The sequence below is a fragment of the Phyllostomus discolor genome, chromosome 3 (genome assembly GCF_004126475.2).
Source record: "Phyllostomus discolor isolate MPI-MPIP mPhyDis1 chromosome 3, mPhyDis1.pri.v3, whole genome shotgun sequence".
NCBI lineage: Eukaryota > Metazoa > Chordata > Mammalia > Chiroptera > Phyllostomidae > Phyllostomus > Phyllostomus discolor.
The window spans coordinates 136,628,252-136,646,936 of record NC_040905.2 but is presented as its reverse complement, the minus strand read 5'-3'; the positions used below and the strand labels follow the sequence as shown (position 1 = coordinate 136,646,936).

The following is an 18,685-nucleotide window of genomic DNA, read 5'->3' as shown; positions in this document are numbered from 1 at the left end:
TACTCAGTCCATTACAATTGTTATTCATTTTGAATCTCTATGTGTGTTTATTATTTACAAGGATTCTAAATAATACCAGAGAAGACAACTAGGGGATATATATAAAAGGAACACAAGAAGTAAAACCTTGAAACCAAAGTCTAAAGGAATGTTGATACATGGGTGTGTATCAGGAGTGTGACAGAAAGAATAAGGAATCAGAGGATAAAGATAGATAGATAGATAGATAGATATACACATAACTTTCCATCTATTCATAATTTTTAAAACCCATGAGCTCAAATTCATATCTCCAATACTAGTTAACACCTGAGAGTCCTTTGCAGCTTCTCCTTTCTTTGCACAGTACCTTTCCCAGGAGAGCAAAGAGTCACTCCCTTCTCCTCAGTGTTTACTTGTTTGCTGAATCTTGGATACATGGGGGTAGTTCAGAATCTTGAACTCATACTACTGTTAGTGACACACTAACTGCAGCTTAAGACTTTGTTTCCATTTTTTTTTATTGTGAAGGTATATAGACAGAATTCTGGGTTCAGGAATTACTAGGGTACTTACATTATTTCCCTCTTTAGTCTAATTATGGTATTTATTTAAGACATACCTAGGTTCATTTGTCTTCTTGATTCTATTTTGCTTTATGCACCACCTCTTCTATTTATTTTCTAGTGGCAAAAGACAACATGGTCATAATCATGTTAATTATTATAATCATCTCCCATCTCTTCTGTCCACTTTCTCTGGGAAAAGCACCTCATTAGTTTCTGATTTATTTTTCCTGTGTTTCTTTTTGCTCAAGTGGACAGACATATGTATATTTTATTTCCCCATAATTTTTGCCAAAAGTTCAGTAGTATCAGTACCCTTTTGCACATTGCTTGTTACCATTTAACAGTATATGCAGATGTTTTTCCATATTGATTCATAGATATCTTTGCTTTTATTTTTTCACAGTTGAAAATTACTCAATATTATTGATGTTCTTTAGAGTGTCCTGTAGGGGTCCTAAATTGAGATATTGGTGATGAGTCTCCTAAATGCCACTGAATTGTGTATCTTAGAAGGCAAAAGTGGTCAGTGTGGTGTTTTGTATATTAAACATTACTTAAAAATTAAAAAGGAAGTAAGCAGTGATCTGTAAATATAGCCCAGAAAAGAATTACAAAATAGTAATAATATATGATTTAATAAGTTAGTAGAAGGGTAATGGAATACCAAAATATATATAATTAAACAAAAGGGAGGAATACACCAGTAGCATTCATGACACTAAATCAGTGTGTCTTCATAACACAGTATGAAAATACATAAGCAAAAACTGACATATCTCAGTGGAGAAAAAGACAAATTCATAGTAAAATTGTGCAACACGGTTTGCAAAAGATTTCTCAGATACCTTATAAGAGATGATGAACAACTGAAACATATTATTTAGGAATCAAGAATTATAAATAACCCAAGTAGCAAACATGAGCTGGTTGATATATTAACTTTTTTAACCCTGTTGACAAATATTCTAAGGCCTGCTTTACATCTCTGTTCCTCAGACTGTAGATGAAGGGGTTCAGCATGGGAGTAACTACTGTGTACATGACCGAAGCAGTTATGTTTTTGGAATCCCATGACGAGGAGAAAAAGTAAACACCTAAAACTGTCCCATAAAATAAAGACACCACAAGGAGGTGGGAGCCACAGGTAGAAAAAGCTTTCAAGAGTGTCTTAGTGGAGGGAGCCCTCAGGATGATGGTCCCTATACGGATATATGAGCCCAAAACAATACACAAAGGCAGAAAAGAAATAATTCCTCCCTCAGTGAGGATGACCAGCTCATTGAGGGAGATGTCTGAGCAGCTGAGCTTCAGGAGCACAGTGATGTCACAGAAGAAGTGGGTGATGACATTGTCGGCACAGAAGGAGAGTTGGACCAGGAGGACAGTGTGCAACAGTGCATGGGCACAAGCAATAATCCATGAGGCTGCTACCAGAAGCACACACAACTCCTCCTTCATGATGGTGTTATAGTGTAGAGGGTGACAGATGGCCACATACCTGTCATATGCCATCACTGCCAGAAGGAAATTGTCAACACTACCGAAAAGTATGAAAAAATACAACTGAGAAATGCATCCCACATAGGGGATGGATTGTTGCTGAGTCTGCATGTTCATGAGCATCTTAGGGACAGTGACAGATGAGAAAGAGACATCAGTGAGGGCCAAGTGTCTGAGGAAGAAGTACATGGGCGTGTGCAGGCGGGAGTCCAGCCTGATGAGCAGGATGATGAGCAGGTTGCCCAGCACCGTGGTCAGGTACATGCCCAGGAACAGGGTGAAGAACACGCCCTGCTCCCCTGGCCTGATGGGCAGCCCCAGGAGGAGGAACTCGGACACACTGCTCTGGTTCTCAGGCCTCATGCTGCTCTTCCATCTTCTGGAGATGAGGAAGGTGTGGGACTCTCAGAATCCTGGAAATACAACCGGGGCCATCACATCTCATACTGTAATTTTCTGGGAAGTACACGACTTTTTAACGATACACTCATTAAGTTTTTGTACTAGTAAATGTGTGCATCTCTGCTGTCACCCAGTCTGGTTCCAGGAAAACAGAGAGCCCAAAAAGTAGCCAAGAAGACCTCATGGCACAGAAGCAGGAGGCGAATGTTCCATTCGGCCATTACTTACTGAACATGGAATCTGTGTTGGAACCTCTACTAAGAATTGAGATGCCACGGTGAACAAGAAAAGCAAGGTCCCATTTCTGGGAGTTTAGATCTTGATGAGCTTGGAAGCATACTTTGTACACTGGTCCAGTGAATACACAATTCACTGCAGCAGAATTGGAAGATGAGCCCTCAAAACTGGGATCAATTGTATCTGCCATTAGTAAACATGAGACTCCAGTGCTGAGATTTTGGAAAAATGTGACACTCTGCCTGTGAACCTGTGAAGTCCCATGAACCCACAGCTGTAACCTCAGGGACACTGGAGAAATTTGTGGCCATTTAAAGCCACTTGATGCTACAATTGCTCCAAAACCAGAAAAGTCCACAAACTGTCTTTCTTAACAGTGCTGAACAGTTTGGTGAACATCTGAGTGCTGGACTGAGGTTGTCACCTGTGTTCCCTAACTATATCCACTCATCAGATTTACATCCCCAGATTTCACAACTACCTGGCTGCTGCACTAAGATTTTGTGGCCTTTGACCTATTGCAGCTTTTAAGAAACAGAAACATAAATGATAGAAACTCTGTAGGCACAGAGCAGTACACTGGTGGGGAGAATGGTACACAGACATGTGTATCTGTGTTTATATGATATGTAATATATAATATATAAATGACATGTATGTGTTACCATTTTTTATAGCTCACAATTACGAAGTACTGGCTGCTTCAAGGGGTTCAGTCTAATACATGTGTGTAATCAGCGCCCATGCTCTAAACCATTTCACACAGAAACTTCCCATTTGTTGGTTAGGGGAGGCAAGCATGATACATTGTTTTAGAGGTATAAGGACTCCAACTTGTCCAAAATTTTCTTAGTCTCCTTACTAATTTTCTTCCTTCACATATATATACGCTCCAAGTTACCAAAATTCTTCAATACATACAAATTTTCATACAATAAACAATTCCTGAAGGCCTCTCTAAGATTCTCAAGGAAGTGTAATTCTTTCTACTATATAGAATTACATATAGAAATCCTTGGCATCGGATGTAAACCGAGGCCAAGGATTTAAATAACTTTCCAAGGTCACAAGTATTTGAAGGTCATTCTGCCCAATAACTTCTCACAGTGGGATGCCTGGAATTTTTTTTTTGCCTGGGATGTTTAGTAAAACTAAAGAGTTGCAATATTCTGAGTGACTTAGTCACACTCAGGTACATGAATATGACAGCAGGTCCATTTCCAGAAACAGGACATTTTTTGGAGTTTCGTTCTCTCAGCTAATGGTGCCCCACAATGAGGACACTTAAAGAAAAATCAAGGTCGTTGATGCAGATCACACACACGGAGCTGATTTGTGAATATTACTGACCTGGTACCAAGTTCCCACTCTAAGGGAAGGAGAGCTCATAACTAACACACACATATATACAAATCATAAGAAACACACAAATGAGGCATACAGAACTCACATTGATGGACAGATCACCTGAAAACACACTCACAATGCACATCAACATGCCTGAGTCATGACACACCCAGTAAAGAGCTCACCACATATACACTAACACTACACACATGTCACCAAAAACACGCAAGGCCACAAACAAAAGAATCTTACAAGAAACACACGCAAACAGCACATAGGCACCCCCACCACACACTGACCACAACAGTCAGCACACACCCTCCTATTAAAAATGAGGGAATGCTTCTACCCCTTCTGACCCATCTCCTTCCTGGGGGAAGGCCATCACCTTGGGGCAGGGTAGCCTATTCAGTCATAAGTGCCCTCATTAAACCACCACAACATGCTATTGGACATGGTCACACAACAGGCCACTATACAGAACATCAATACACCCTCCTGCTCTCAGACACCAGTGTATCCACCCACGGACACAGCTCACATGTGCACCAGCAAATGCTGCTGAACAGAGGTGTGACCCTTCTCTGACCTGACCTTGCTCCTCTGAGGATAGGCATCTTTCTGTCCAGTACCAAAGCCAACAATGTCACCTCTGATTCTCAGCTGTGATGCAAGTACTTATGATCACAGGCATGAATCAGGAGTCCCTAATCACAGGCAAGAGGCTGGTAACTTGGTATACATCAGCTAAAACGAGGCCAGGTGAGGTCTAACTCATGAAGAATCAGGCTGTGAGTCAGGTACATGTGCACACACATGTGCATACACGTGTGCACACAAAAGCAACAATCAAACAGAATGTGCACAAGCATACACAGTACCTAAAGACTCACAGAGACACACACAGTCATGAACTCACAGTGTCATCCATGAATCCACCATTACACAGGCAGATCTGTCCATCAGTGCAGACATTCAGCCTCTCTGACCTGTGCTGCTCATCTTTGGTGAGTTCAGACACCTCTGCTCCAGACTGTTGCCCAGCTCCTCAGGTTGTCCTCAGGAGTCCTAATATCGACACAAACAGAAGAAACATCTGGGGCCTTAGCACTTCTACAGCCTTTCATTTTGTTTAAACAGCCCCAGAGAGATGACTTAAAAGATAACCCTTACTAATGAGATTCTGGCACCCAGTCCCCAGGCTTCTGGCTAATTTCTGCCTGCCCTTTGGGGAGCTCGGTGTCCAAGAGCCAGAGGGACTAGAGTCCTAGGGGACAGTGTCCCTGATTCCAGTGATGCCTGGAGTCCTTTCTTCTTGGGCATGTGCCAGCTGGCACAAAGGACCTTCAAGTTCTTATTTGGAAATGATTTTAAAGATACAGAAATGTTATAAAAGTGATGTCAAGAATTCCTGGAAGGGCCCTATCCTGATTCCCCAATGTTTAATGTTTTACTTTGTTTACCTTCTGGGTGCATGCATGTGTTAATGTAAGTATGTTTGAGGCTTAGGTTTTCAGCAGGTATGCCACAAAGCATGTTATTAGAAGACGTGATATTAATTTTTCCATGTACTAGTATTGGAATCCTTGATCAATTGACTATGGTGGTATCTGGCAGGTTGTCTTTTAAAGTGACTATTGTTTTAAAGTTAACATTTTCACCTGGTTATTAATAGGTATCAGTTGAGTAGATAATTTTGATGATATATAAACATAACTTTTTCCTTATTAACATTTCAGCCACTATATTTAACATCCATTGGTGATTCTTTGTTTTCTTTCCTTTTTAAAAAAATTATATTGTTTGATTATGCTGTTAATGTTGTCCCAGCTTTTCCCAATTTTCACCCTCACCCAGCACCCCCCACTCCCTTAGGCAGTCCCCACTGTGTTGTTCACATCCAAGGGTCTTGCATATAAATTCTTTGTCTGCTCCATTTCCCTTCCTTACATCCCCATGGTTATTCTGCAACTACCTGTTTGTACTTAACTCTCTCACCTCTTCATCCATTTTCCCACACTCCCCTCCCTTCTGGCAATCATCAGCACACTCTCCATATCCATTATTTTCTCTGTGCTCTTTATTATTGTCTAGTCTGTTTTTCAGTTTCAATTGTTGATAGATAAGTGTTTATTGCCATTTTATTGTTCATAGTTTTTCTCCTCTTCTTTTTCTTAAATATATCCTTTCAACATTTCATATAGTAATGGCTTGGTGATGAAGAACTCCTTTCATTTTTTCTGTCTGGGAAGTTCCTTATCTGCCCTTGGAATCCAAATGATAGCCTTGCTGGGTAGAGCAATCTTGGTTGTAGGTTCCTGCTCAAGTGATTTTGAATATTACTTGCCAATCCCTTCTAGCCTGCAAAGTGTCTTTTTTTTTTTATTTCAATCATTGTTCAAGTACAGTTTTCTCCCCCCTACTCCCGTTCCAGCCCCTCCACCCAACCCTCCCCCCTTCCCCCCATTACCCCCCACCCCTAGTTTTTGTCCATGTGTCCTCCAAATTTGTTCCTGTAATCCCTACCCATTCCCCCCTGAAATTCCCTCTTCTCTCCCCTCTGGCCACTGTCAGACTATCCCCTATTTCAGTGTCTTTGGTTATATTTTGCTAGTTTTTTGTTTTGTTTTGTTTTGTTGTTTAGATTCCTGTTAAAGGTGATATCATGTGGTGTTTGTCTTTCACTGCCTGGCTTGTTTCACTTAGCATAATGCTTTCCAGCTCCATCCATGCTGTTGCAAAGGGTATGAGCTCCTTCTTTCTTTCTGCTGCATAGAATTCCATTGTGTAAATGTACCATAGTTTTTTGATCCATTCATTTACTGATGGGCATCTAGGTTGCTTCCAGCACCTAGCTATTGTAAATTGTGCTGCTATGAACATCTTTTGAGAAATCAGTTGACTGTCTTATGGGAACTCCTTTGTAGGTAACTACCTGCTTTTCTCTTGCTACATTTAAGATTTTCCCTTTATATTTAACCTGTGAATTTTAATGATGATGCACCTTAGAATGGACCTCTTTGCATCCATCTTGTTTGGGACTCTCTGTGCTTCTTGGACTGGCATGTCTATTTCCCTCATCAAATAATGGAAGTTCTTTTTCATTGTATTTTTCCAAATAGATTTTCAATTTCTACCTTTTTCTCTTCTCCTTCTGGCACCCCACATGTGAATGTTGGGACATTTGAGGTGGCTACAGAGGCTCATTAAAGTATCCTTGGTTTTATTTTTTATTCCTTTTTTTCTTGTTGTTTTTTATTTCCTTAAGTTCCAAATCACAGATTTCATTCTCAGCTTCGTCCACTCTGCAGTTATTTCCCTTTAAATTGTTCTGTATTTTAATTCATGTATCCTTTGTTTCTGACTGGACCTTTTTTATTCTGTTGAAGCCCTCCCTAAGTCCCTTGAGCAGCCTTATAGTCAGTATTTTGAACTCTGCATCTGATAGAGTGCTATGTCCATTTTGTTTAGTTCTTTTTCTGGAGTTTTATTCTGTTCTTTGATTGGGCCTTGTTTCTTTGTGTACTCATTTTGTCAGCCTCCCTGTGTTTGTTTCTGTGTATTAGGTAGAGCTGCTATGACTCCCTATCTTAGTAGAGTGGCCTAATGTTGTAGGTGTCCTGTGGGGACCAGTAGCACAACTTTTTCTGTTACTCAGGTGGGTACTCAAGGTGTTCCCTTTGTGTGGGCTGAGTACACTCTCTTGTTGTACTTGAGCCTTGGTTGCTTCTGGCCGGTTAATGGGAATGCTTTATGCAGGCCAGTCACCTGCAAGAATTGGCTGTGACCACTTACCACCAACCTCCACCCTCTGTGGAGGATCAACTGTGCAGGACCCAGGAGATGGTGCTCTGATATGCCCTGTAGCTGTCCACTGGATACACAGGTTCTGAGGTTTCTGATGTGGTGCAGGACAAGGTTAGCCACCTCCTGTGTTCTGCCTGAAGCTACCCTGTATGAGCTATCAAGCTACTTGAGATGACTGCTCCCTGTGCTTGGCTTGAAGGTTCCCAAGCAAAGCCAAGCTCTGAATCAAGACTGGCTGCTGCTAGTGCCAGGCCTGGGGCCCCTTAGCAAGAGGTATGGGGGATGGTGGCTCACTGAGGCTGGCTGTTGCTTCTTTGAGATGATTAGGATGTTGTGAAGCATGAGCCAAGAACAAGCATTCCCATGCAAAGTCCACTGTTAACAGCCTGGGTGGGTCCATGAGTTGGGTGAGACTAAGTCTCAGGGTATCTCTAGGGCAGGGCAAACAGTGTAAGGCAGGTTGATGGAGTGTCAGATATGACACCCACATGTGAGCTCTGTGGCTTTGTGGAGGGAAGATTCAGAAAAGGGACAGTGGCCTCTTCCTGCCTTTTTGTCTGGAAGAAAACTGTTGCCCAGCTCTCACCTTGATGTCAGACACTTCAGTTTCTCCCAGTGTGCCACTGGTGCCTCTCAAACTGCTAGTCCTGTGCTGGAGCCCAGAGGGAGTGAGCCTGAATCCGTATGTGTCTTTAAGAGGAAGTTCTTGGGAGTCTAGAAATTTCTTCCCTTATCTCAATCTCCACTGATTTTTACAGAGAGAAGTTATGGAGACTTGTCTTCCTGGCCCTGGAACTCTAGGCGGGGTGCTGTTGTGGGATGGGACTCCTTGCTCCTGAAATATTCCTGTATAATTTTTATCTACCAAATGTGGATGTGGGACCAGTCTGTTCCACATCTCCACCCTTTTATAAAAGTGTGGATGGGTGTGGTCCTTAATTCCATACATGTCAGACTTCCACTCAACTGGATTCCTGACAGTTCTGAGTAATGGGTGTTCTGTAGTTTAGTTGTAATTTGATGTGGTTCCACAAGGAGGAGAGCTGTGTTTACCTATGCCACTATCTTGATCTCATTGGTGATTCTTCTCTGACAAGATTATCACAAATGTGATGGCCAGATAATAATGTTTCAAATACTGTCTTTTTCCTCTGTTTATTAATTCTGTTCTCATATAAGAAGGAAGTTTCCCTTATTCCCCACCCATTTGTTTTGTATTGGTTTATATCATTATGGGCTCATGAATTTTTACTTATTATTCTCTGAGTTATAATCCATTACTAGTGTTATTTATTTTGAATCTCTACATGTGTTTATTACTTACACGGATTCTAAATAATATCAGAGAAGTCAACTAGGGAATATATACAAAGGGAACACAAGAAGTAAAACCTCGAACCAAGGACTGAAGGAATATTTATCCATGGGGGTGAGTCAGGAATGGGGCAGAAAGAATAAGGAATGGGAAAAAATATATATATATGTGTATTAGAATCTTTAGTCTAATTATGGTATTTATTTAAGATAGAGTTAGGTTCATTTGTCTTCTTGATTATACTTTGCTTTATTCACCACTCTTCTATTTATTTTCTAGTGGCAAAAGACAACATGGTCATAACCATTGTAATAATTATACTCATCTCCCATCTCTTCTGTCCACGTTCTCTGGGTAACCCACCTCATTAGTTTCTGATTTATATTACCTGTGGGATTTTTTGCTGAAATGGACAGACATATGTATATTTTATATCCCCTTAATTTTTACAAAAAGTTCACTAGTATCAGTACCCTTTTGCACATTGCTTGTTTCCATTTAACAGTATATCCAGATATTTCTCCATATTGATTCATAGATGTCTTTGCTTTTATTTTTTGACAGTTGCAAATTACTCAATTTCATTCATGCTCTTTAGAATTTCCTATAGGGGTCCCAAATTTGAGATAGTGATGATGAGTCTCCTAAATGTCACTGAATTGTGTATCTTAGAAGGTCAAAGTGGTCAATGTTGTGTTTTGTATATTAAACATTGCTTAAGAGTTAAAAAAGAACTAAGAAGTAATCTCTGCAAACAGCCTAGAAAAGAATTACAAAATAGTAATAACGTATGATTAATAAGTTAGTAGAGGTGTAATGGAATATCAAAATATATATGAATATCAAAAGGGAGAAAAACAGGAGAGAATAAATGTGAAGCAGGTGTATAACAAAGTTATAGGGAAAATATAAATTCAAATACATTATGATTACTTTAGATGTCAGTAGAGAAATAGCTCTAAAAATAACAATTGTTGCTCCACATGAAAAGAACATAATCCGACTTTATATACACCATTGACAAGAGGACACCTTATGGACAATTTGGACACAGGACAGTCTAAAGGGATGGAAAAAATGCCATGTAAAAACTAACATGAGAAAAGCTGCATCTTTACTACATATACTATAGTAATACCTATATCTATATCTATATATATGTCTATGTCTACAGATGTAAAGTATCGGTATTAATATAAGAAGTAAATGAACTTTTATTGCAGGCCAAATTGCCAGAAATATCAAAATCTGTACCTATATATATATGTCTATCTGTATGTGTATCTATGTGTATAGGTATAAAATATCAATATTAATATGAGAAGTAGATGAAGTATTAATGCAGGGCACAATGTTAGAAATATCTCCTCATTTTAAACAAAATAGTGTGCTTTAAATGCATTTTTAAAAAGCCTGTCTCTCTTTCTTGGAAAATTTTGCTTTGTAGCACATGTGAATTTTTGTAGTATAACTATTCTGATCATGGCTGATTGCAGTCAGCCAGCATGATGTCATCAAATGTGAGTTGGGAAGATGTGTGCATGATGAACCTAAGCTGACAAAAGCCAGCATAACAGATACAGTTAAAAAAAGAAAGGTAAGTTCACCAGCAGTAGATCATGACACTAAATCAGGTGTTCTCACAATACATAATAAAAATACAAAAGGAAGAACTGACATATCTCAGTAGAGAAAAAGACAAATTCATAGTTAAAATTGTGCAACAGGGTTTGCAAAAGATTTTGCATGTACCTTATAATAGATGATGAATAAGTGAAAAATATTGTTTAGGAATAAAGAATTATAAACAATCCAAGTAGGAAATGTGACCTCATTGACATATTAACTTCTTCAACCCTGTTGACAAATATTCTAAGGCCTGCTTTACATCTCTGTTCCTCAGGCTGTAGATGAAGGGGTTCAGCATGGGGGTAACTACCGTATACATGACCGAAGCAATTATGTCTTTGGAATCCCATGATGAGGACACAAAGTAAACACCTACAATTGCCCCATAGAATAAAGACACCACAAGGAGATGGGAGCCACAGGTAGAAAAAGCTTTCACGAGTCTCCTAGTGGAGGGAGCCTTCAGGATGATGGTCCCTATACGGATATATGAGCCTAAAATCATAGCCAAAGGCAAAAGTAAAATCATTCCTCCCTCAATAAAGATGACCAACTCATTGAGGGAGATGTCTGAACAGCTAAGCTTCAGGAGCACACTGAGGTCACAGAAGAAGTGGGTGATGACATTGTTGGCACAGATGGACAGTCGGACCAGGAGGACAGAGTGCAACAGTGCATGGGCACATGAAGTAATCCATGAGGCACTCACCAGCAGCACACACAACTCCTCCCTCATGATGGTGTTATAGTGTAGAGGATGACAGATGGCCACATACCTGTCATATGCCATCACTGCCAGAAGAAGATTATCAACACAACTAAAACATAAATAAAAATACAACTGAGAAATACACCCTGGGTAGGAAATGAAGAAGTGATGAGTCTGCATGTTCATCAGCATCTTTGGGACACTGACAGATGAGAAAGAGACATCAGTGAGGGCCAGGTGGCTGAGGAAGAAGTACATGGGCGTGTGCAGGCGGGAGTCCAGCCTGATGAGCAGGATGATGAGCAGGTTTCCCAGCACCGTGGTCAGGTACATGCCCAGGAACAGGGCGAAGAACATGCCCTGGTGCTCTGGCAGGATGGGCAGCCCCAGGAGGAGGAACTCAGACACGCTGCTCTGGTTCTCAGGCCTCATTGCTGCTCTTCTGTCTGCTGGGGACAAGGGAGGTTTTGGAATCTCAGTATCCTAGAAAGACAAGCAGGACCATCACATCTCATACTGTAATTTAATGGGAAAGTCATTAATTTTTTCCCTTATTTTTTATTGTTTACACCATCATAGTTCCCATTTTTTTCCATTTCTTGCATCTACCTAGCCCACACTCCCCCACTCCCTAAGGCAATCACCACAGAATGGGTCATGCATGTATATTCTTTGGCTAATCACTGCACCTCCCATGTGCCATTGACCTACAGCTGTAAACTCAGGGCCACTCCAGAAATGGGTGACTGTTTAAGCCCTTTGATGCCAGAATAGCTCTGAAACCAGAACAGTCCACAAACTCTTCCATAGTAATGCTGGCCATCCTGGGGCCATAAACACTGTGCTGTGTATTAAGTCAGGGGCTTTGTCTGCCTTTTATAATCCAACATCAGCCTTACATTCCCAGACTAAAACATCTTCACAACTACAGTAAGAATGACTCTCCTTTCTCTCTTATATTAGCTGCTAGCAAATAGAAATATAAAAATGATGTAAATCTTATGTGCATATATAAATGGTATGTATTGCCATTTTCTATAGGTTAAAAATATCAAATACTTTTGATAGCCAATAATGGGATAACTTTTTATGGTGACATGTAGTTATTTACATGTTGAATCACCATGTTGTACACACCTGAAACTAATATTGTTTTGTATGTCATTTATACTTAGAATAAAGTTAAAGGGAAAAATTATCAATATGCAGGTCAGTCTGCTACATCTGCATGAACAGAGCCTGTGCTCTTAACTACCACCCATGGACACCTCTCCCATCCTTGGTAACACCCTGGGTTACTGTAAGGCTGCAAGCAGTTCAATAGTTTCTTAGATCCCTACCTAGATAGTTCCCTTCATTTATATTGAAATGCTTTACAATTGAGAAAAGACCATTACATTCATTATCATTTATTCAGAAATGCATATTTATTGCACACCCAGCCACACACTGTAAAACAAGCAGCATACACCCTCCTATTAATAATGAGGGCATGCTTCAACCCTTTCTGACCCATCCCCTTCCTAAGGGAAGGCCATCAGCATGGGGCGGTTAAGCCTATTCAGTCATAGGCACACTGATTAAACCACCACCAACATCCCATGCACAAGGTCACACAACATGGTAACACAGAGAGAAACCCAAACAGTACACCTTCCTGCTCTCACACACCAGTGTGTCACCCACAGACACAGCTCACATGTATACCAGCACATGCTGCTGAGCAGAGTGTGAACCCTCTCTGACCTGACCTTGGCTCCAGTGAGATCAGTTGTCTTCTTGTCCAGCACCAGAGCCAACAATATCACCTCTGATGCTCAGCTGTGATGCCTGTACTTAGGGTCACAGGCATTAATCAGGAGTCCCTCCCTAATCACACTCCAGGAGGCTGATACAGGGGTGTCCAACCTTTTGGCATCTCTGGGCCACACTGGACAAAGACAAGTTGTCTTGGGCCACACATTAAATACATTGTAACACATAATCACAAAAAAATCTCATAATGTCTTAAGTAAGTTCATGATTTTTTTGCTAAGCCATTTCATAGCCATCCTGAGCTGCATATAGCCCATAGGCCACAGGTGAACACCCCCGGTATATACACTGAAGCAGCCCAGGTTAGCTCTCACTGAGGAAAAGAGTCAGGCTGTGAGTCAGATACACAGCACAAGCACACATATGAAACTACCAAATGACATGTACACAAGGATGCATATACAATACAGAGACAGAGAGTATCACACAGAAGCCCACCTGTCCACAGGCAGATCTATAGTCAAGTGCACATTACAGCTCCTCTGACTTGAGCTCATCCTTGGTGATCTCACACCCTTCTGCTCCAGACTGTGGCCTGACTCCTCAGCTTCTCTTTAGGAGACTCAGACAAAAAGAAGAAATCTGTGTGGCCTCAGTGCTTCTGCAGGTGTTTGTGTTTCTTCACCAACTCCAGAGCAATGAGCAAAAAGGTTAACATTTTAATTACTGATATGAGGACTGAAACAAAGTCCCCAAGCTTCTGGGTCAGGGAGGAGCCACCACAGGCTAATTGGCCCACTTCTGACTGCCCTTAGGGGAACTGTGTGTCCAGGACCAGAGGGGACTGAAGTCCCAGGGAACAGTGTCCCTGATGCCAGTGATGCCTTTCTTCTTGCACATGGATCCAGCTGGGACAAAGGATTTTTGAAAAGAGATTGCAATAATGGCTTGTTTAGAAAGGTGTTGATCAGTTCCAGGGGAACTGTTAGGGGTGGTGAAGGCTAGCAACATTGGGGAACAGATGTAAGGGGAGGGTGTCATTATCAAACCTGGTGAGACATGTAGGTTTAAGAGAGGACCCCTAAACAGGAACTGTGGATGGCCGCTGTCAACCCATGGTCCAGCAGGGAAAACAACAGACTAAATGCCCCAGCCTCTTTGTCCTTCTGCCTTTGATCTTTTGATCGTGTTTTCCATTGGCCTATCCCCAAGAGCCAGGGAGTCCACTTGATGCAGGCCATAAAGGTCCGACTCCTGAGACAAAACAGGGTGGAGGAAGCTGGAAAATAGACCTGGGGCAATGGTGAGTATTCCGCATACACTGCTATAGATAATAGGAGGTCTGTCTGGAAAAAAACCCAGCCATTGTTAGAGAACAGTTTGTGTGACATTGGTGTAACTGGGATCCAAGGCAAGTGGACTACCATGCACGTGCATGAACAATGATGACTTTATTGTCCTAATGGGTGGGGACAGTACACACAGCATGTATACTGTGTGACTTTCACTTTCAAAATGACTGAGCGAGTAGAGCAATGAATGTGCATCACCTTTTCCCTTAAGCTGGAACATTCTCCACAGAAACTGCTTGGATGATTCAGAAGGCCACAGCTATAGGCAGCTGGTAAGCGGTATCTTCATTATGACAACACAGCAGCTCATGCATTATGTCTCATGGAGAGTTTTTTTGCAAAACACCAAATCACCCAGGTGACTCAGCCCCCCGATAGCCCAGATTTGGTGCCCTGTGACTTCTAGATTTTCCTAAAACTAAAATAGTCTTTGAAAGAGAAGAGATTTCAGACCTTTGATAAGATTCAGGAAAATATGACAGGGCAGCAGATAGTGATTGGGAGAACTGTGTGAGGCTCCAAGGTGCCTACTTTGAAGAGGACTGAGGCATCATTGTCCTATGTACAATATTTCTTGTATCTTGTGTGTTCTTCAATAAATGTCTTTATTTTTCATATTAGCTTGTTGGACACCTTCTTGACAGACCTCATATATTATTATGAATTCACAATTCTTATTTAATTTCTGAGTCATAACCCATTACAGTTGTTATTCTTTTTGAATGTATTATTATTTCAGATTAATTTAATATTTATGAGTTGAAGGGCCCAGCAAATTATAGAACTAATGGTGAAATGAAAAATTGGGGAAAAGTATTTTCACTCTCTAGGGAAAGACATAGGTGTTTCAGAGGTGAATTCTTTATTGAGCATTCTGATTCATGGTATCTGGCTTGAGTGTCCATCCCCTTGGCCACCACACTGTACCATCTTCAACTCAGCCTGTTAGCATTTTCTCTTGGGCTTCTGGATGCTGCTTCATTCTGACCTCTTTAAGGAGAAAAATTTCTGGTCACTCATATGCTTGCACAAAAGAGATACTTATTTCTGTTGTTTTAGTGTCATCTGTCCCTTTTTCTGTCACAGGTATATCTTTGCATAAACAAAAATATATCTGGCAATAAATTAAAAAGTAATCCTATTTGCAATAGCATCAAAATAATTAAATACTTAGGAACAAATTTAGCAAAGAGGTGAAAGACTTGTATACTGAAAACTGTAGGACATTGAGGAAGAAATCAAAGAAGATGTAAGTAAATGGAAATATACCCAATGCTCATGAATTGGAAGATCTAATATTATCAAAGTATCCATGCTACCCATAGTGATCTACAGATTCAATGCGATTCCCATCAACATCATAATGATAGTTTTTATAGAAAGAGAAAAAACATCCCTGAAATGTACAAGGAATGTAGATGTCCCACAGCAGCAAAGCAATCTAAAAAAATAACAATGCTGGAGGCATCACACTTTTTTATTTCAAACTACACTACAATGCTATAGTGATCAAAACAGTATGTTCCTGGCACAGAAATGGACACATAGGTCAATGGCAGAGATTAGAGGGTCCATGCATACATTGTTGACTAATATTTGATGATGGAGTCAAGAATATTCAATGGAGGAAAAACACTCTCTTCACAAAATGGTGCTGATGATACAGAACAAGAAGGGGGGCCAAGGGCAATATACTATTACCCATAAGGATCCCACAGGTTCATTATGTCCACCACCTATAGCAAAGATGTCTCTCAATGCCAGAGATTCATGAAAAGGAAAGGAAATGTTTATTTAATGCTATACAAACATAAAGTAGTGACCTAATGTCTTCATCAAAATCCCAAAGTCCCTTAAAACACCCACAAACATGCACAGTCCTTCCTTCCCCCTTTGCCCGTTCTGGGGTATCATATCTCAGGAAAAGAAATAGAAATCCTTGGCTCAGGCAGCCCCCAGTTCTTCCCAGTAGTCCGTCTTGGCTGGGAGACCCCCCACAGTTCCCCGCACCCTCAGCTGTGTCACCAGGATCTCTGCTAAAGCCCGGTAGTGGTTCCTCGTACTAATGCTGTGGGGGTCCCCACTCTGGGAAAGGCATGAGGTTCTCTCTCCACTGCTCCAGTCACATGGTCCTCTCTCCCAGGGTCATGGGAGTCCCCACTCAGCCAAAACTGTGTGGTTCTCTCCTGCAATGGCTGCCATGTCTGGGTTTTAAATCCTCGAGTGAACCTTCCTCTGCAACCCCATTTCTGACTCCTTCCACATTCGGCCACACTTGCCATCAATTTCACATCCTTTCCAGCTTTACTGGGCTGCCATCGTCGGTCTGGGCAGGTGTGTCCCCTTGTCATAGCGCCAGTCTTCTCCGAGCTCCCACTCAGGTGCTGTAACTTGGGGAACCTGCCCCCCAGTCACATCTTGGGGCGGAGAGAGTCCCTTTCCATCCCCCTGGCCCAGAGCATGGCCAAAGCATTTAGCATATCTGAGTGACCAGCCAAAGGCTATGGGTAAGTTAAATGATTGTGCCATGGATTAGCTGCAAAGCTGTTGCTGTACAAAACAGCCCTGCATGTTCTTGCTCTATGTGTCCCTTCCGCCAACTCACACCTGTGGGGGAAGGGGTGAAGACATCTTACATGTCTTTCTAATATTTCCTGGACACCTTGAGTTGTGGACCCCATTTCAAATGCCTATTTAGGGTCCCCTCACTTGGCTGCACCGTGTAACATTCCCTCCTTTCAGATATGCACCCACTTTATAATCTTGTAAAGGAGAATGGATGAAGGTCTCATCTTCTTGTAACTACTTCTTGCTGGACAAGGACGTTGTCCTCCCTACCCTTGGGTCAGCGGTGCCCTGAAAGACAGGGGGAGGTGCAGCATGGAGGGAGTCCTTCCTGTAAGGGGAAGGACCTTACAGAATCCTGGTCAGTTGCTGTCACCAGGAAGTCACAGGCTTGGTGTCCAAAGGCTGGCATTGTTGGACTTTTGGCATCCTGGTCATATTCTGGAGGTGACAGGTTTGGAAGGAGTTGGAAGGCACAATTAAATCATAACCACTAAATGACAAAGGCAGGGACTTAAGTAAGGAATGGCTTATCAGGAGGTAGGTGTACAAGGCATGCTACACCTATCCAAAACTCTTGTGGCCCATTATATTTCACTTGGGCTGAGGGGAATACATTAGGATTTCCCTCCTTTCAGATTTCTGGGCTGTTTCTGTCCAAGCCATCAAGACAGAAAAGGCAAAATCAGTTCTAAAGGGAAGCCCACAGACCTCCCGAACCATTCACCGACCCAACCACTTAGTTCAGCCAAACTGTTGAGTTTCAGGGGGTGATGATGGAAATGGACTCCTTAAGTGAGGTTTATATTCACTCACTCATTCAACCAATCACTCGGGTAATGAAGTCATAGGCATATGCCCTGTGAAAACAGAAGAACACACGGGTTAATGCACACAACGATCCCCAAACCAGTCTCTGTGCCAGTGAGACCGTCTTTTGGGAAGACATTCAGTTGCAAGTTCCTTCCTGCAATAACATTTAGCAGTGGCAATTTGACAGGTCATCCATACCAGTAAAATTGTCCATCTTTAGTGATATTATAAACCCAGTTTCAACTTTCAAATGAAAACAAACTTTCAAGACAGTTAGCTGAGCCATTCTGATGTCCAATACTGAGCACTGTGATTTTCCTTGAACCACAATTTTTCTCCTTAAGATCACCTTCCTTGTTAATCAAGGGAGTACTTTGACTCCCGCTTTTGACTTTGACTGTTCATTTGCATAAACACACCAAGAGTAGCCTGGATCACTTATGGTCTTTAAGTCCGTTTTGGCTAGAACTCACACAGGGAACCTTTAGATTGACTTTGCAGTCTGCCCCTCGGGGCACAGAAATACAGCCACACATCCGCCATCTGGCTTCGCCTGTACCAGTTGTTTCACTCAAATCCTTGAAGCTTCCATTGTTCCTACAGGTTCCTTTTTGGCCATCTTTCAGAAAAGCAACCTTCGTTCCTTCCCTGGAAAGACTGCCATGAACCGCATAACCACCCAAGTACCAGGCTTTTCTCGTGGGCT

At 41.6% G+C, this 18,685-nt stretch overlaps 2 protein-coding genes across 2 annotated transcripts in view; both read right to left on the bottom strand.

Moving 5' to 3' along the window:
- Window positions 1–917: 917 nt before the first annotated feature.
- Window positions 918–5,007, bottom strand: LOC118499646 (olfactory receptor 1J4-like). The gene is made up of 2 exons (XM_036021516.1): window positions 4,916–5,007; window positions 918–2,461 (listed from the first exon to the last, which is right to left on the bottom strand). The coding sequence occupies exon 2, from the start codon at window positions 2,409–2,411 to the stop codon at window positions 1,443–1,445; it is 969 nt and encodes a 322-aa protein (XP_035877409.1). The 5' UTR covers window positions 2,412–2,461; window positions 4,916–5,007; the 3' UTR covers window positions 918–1,442.
- Window positions 5,008–10,835: 5,828 nt separating this feature from the next.
- The window catches only part of LOC114491055 (olfactory receptor 1J4-like), a 32,092-nt gene continuing 24,242 nt past the window's right edge, over window positions 10,836–18,685 (bottom strand). Inside the window, exon 3 of the mRNA XM_028505218.2 lies at window positions 10,836–11,933. Coding sequence (XP_028361019.1) covers window positions 10,988–11,933 — 946 coding nt within the window. The 3' untranslated portion in view covers window positions 10,836–10,987. The remainder of the gene's footprint in view (window positions 11,934–18,685) is intronic.

Coding starts and splice junctions, on each gene's coding strand:
- LOC118499646 (XM_036021516.1), bottom strand. CDS start 2,411: ATGAGGCCTGAGAACCAGAGCAGTGTGTCCGAGTTCCTCCTCCTGGGG.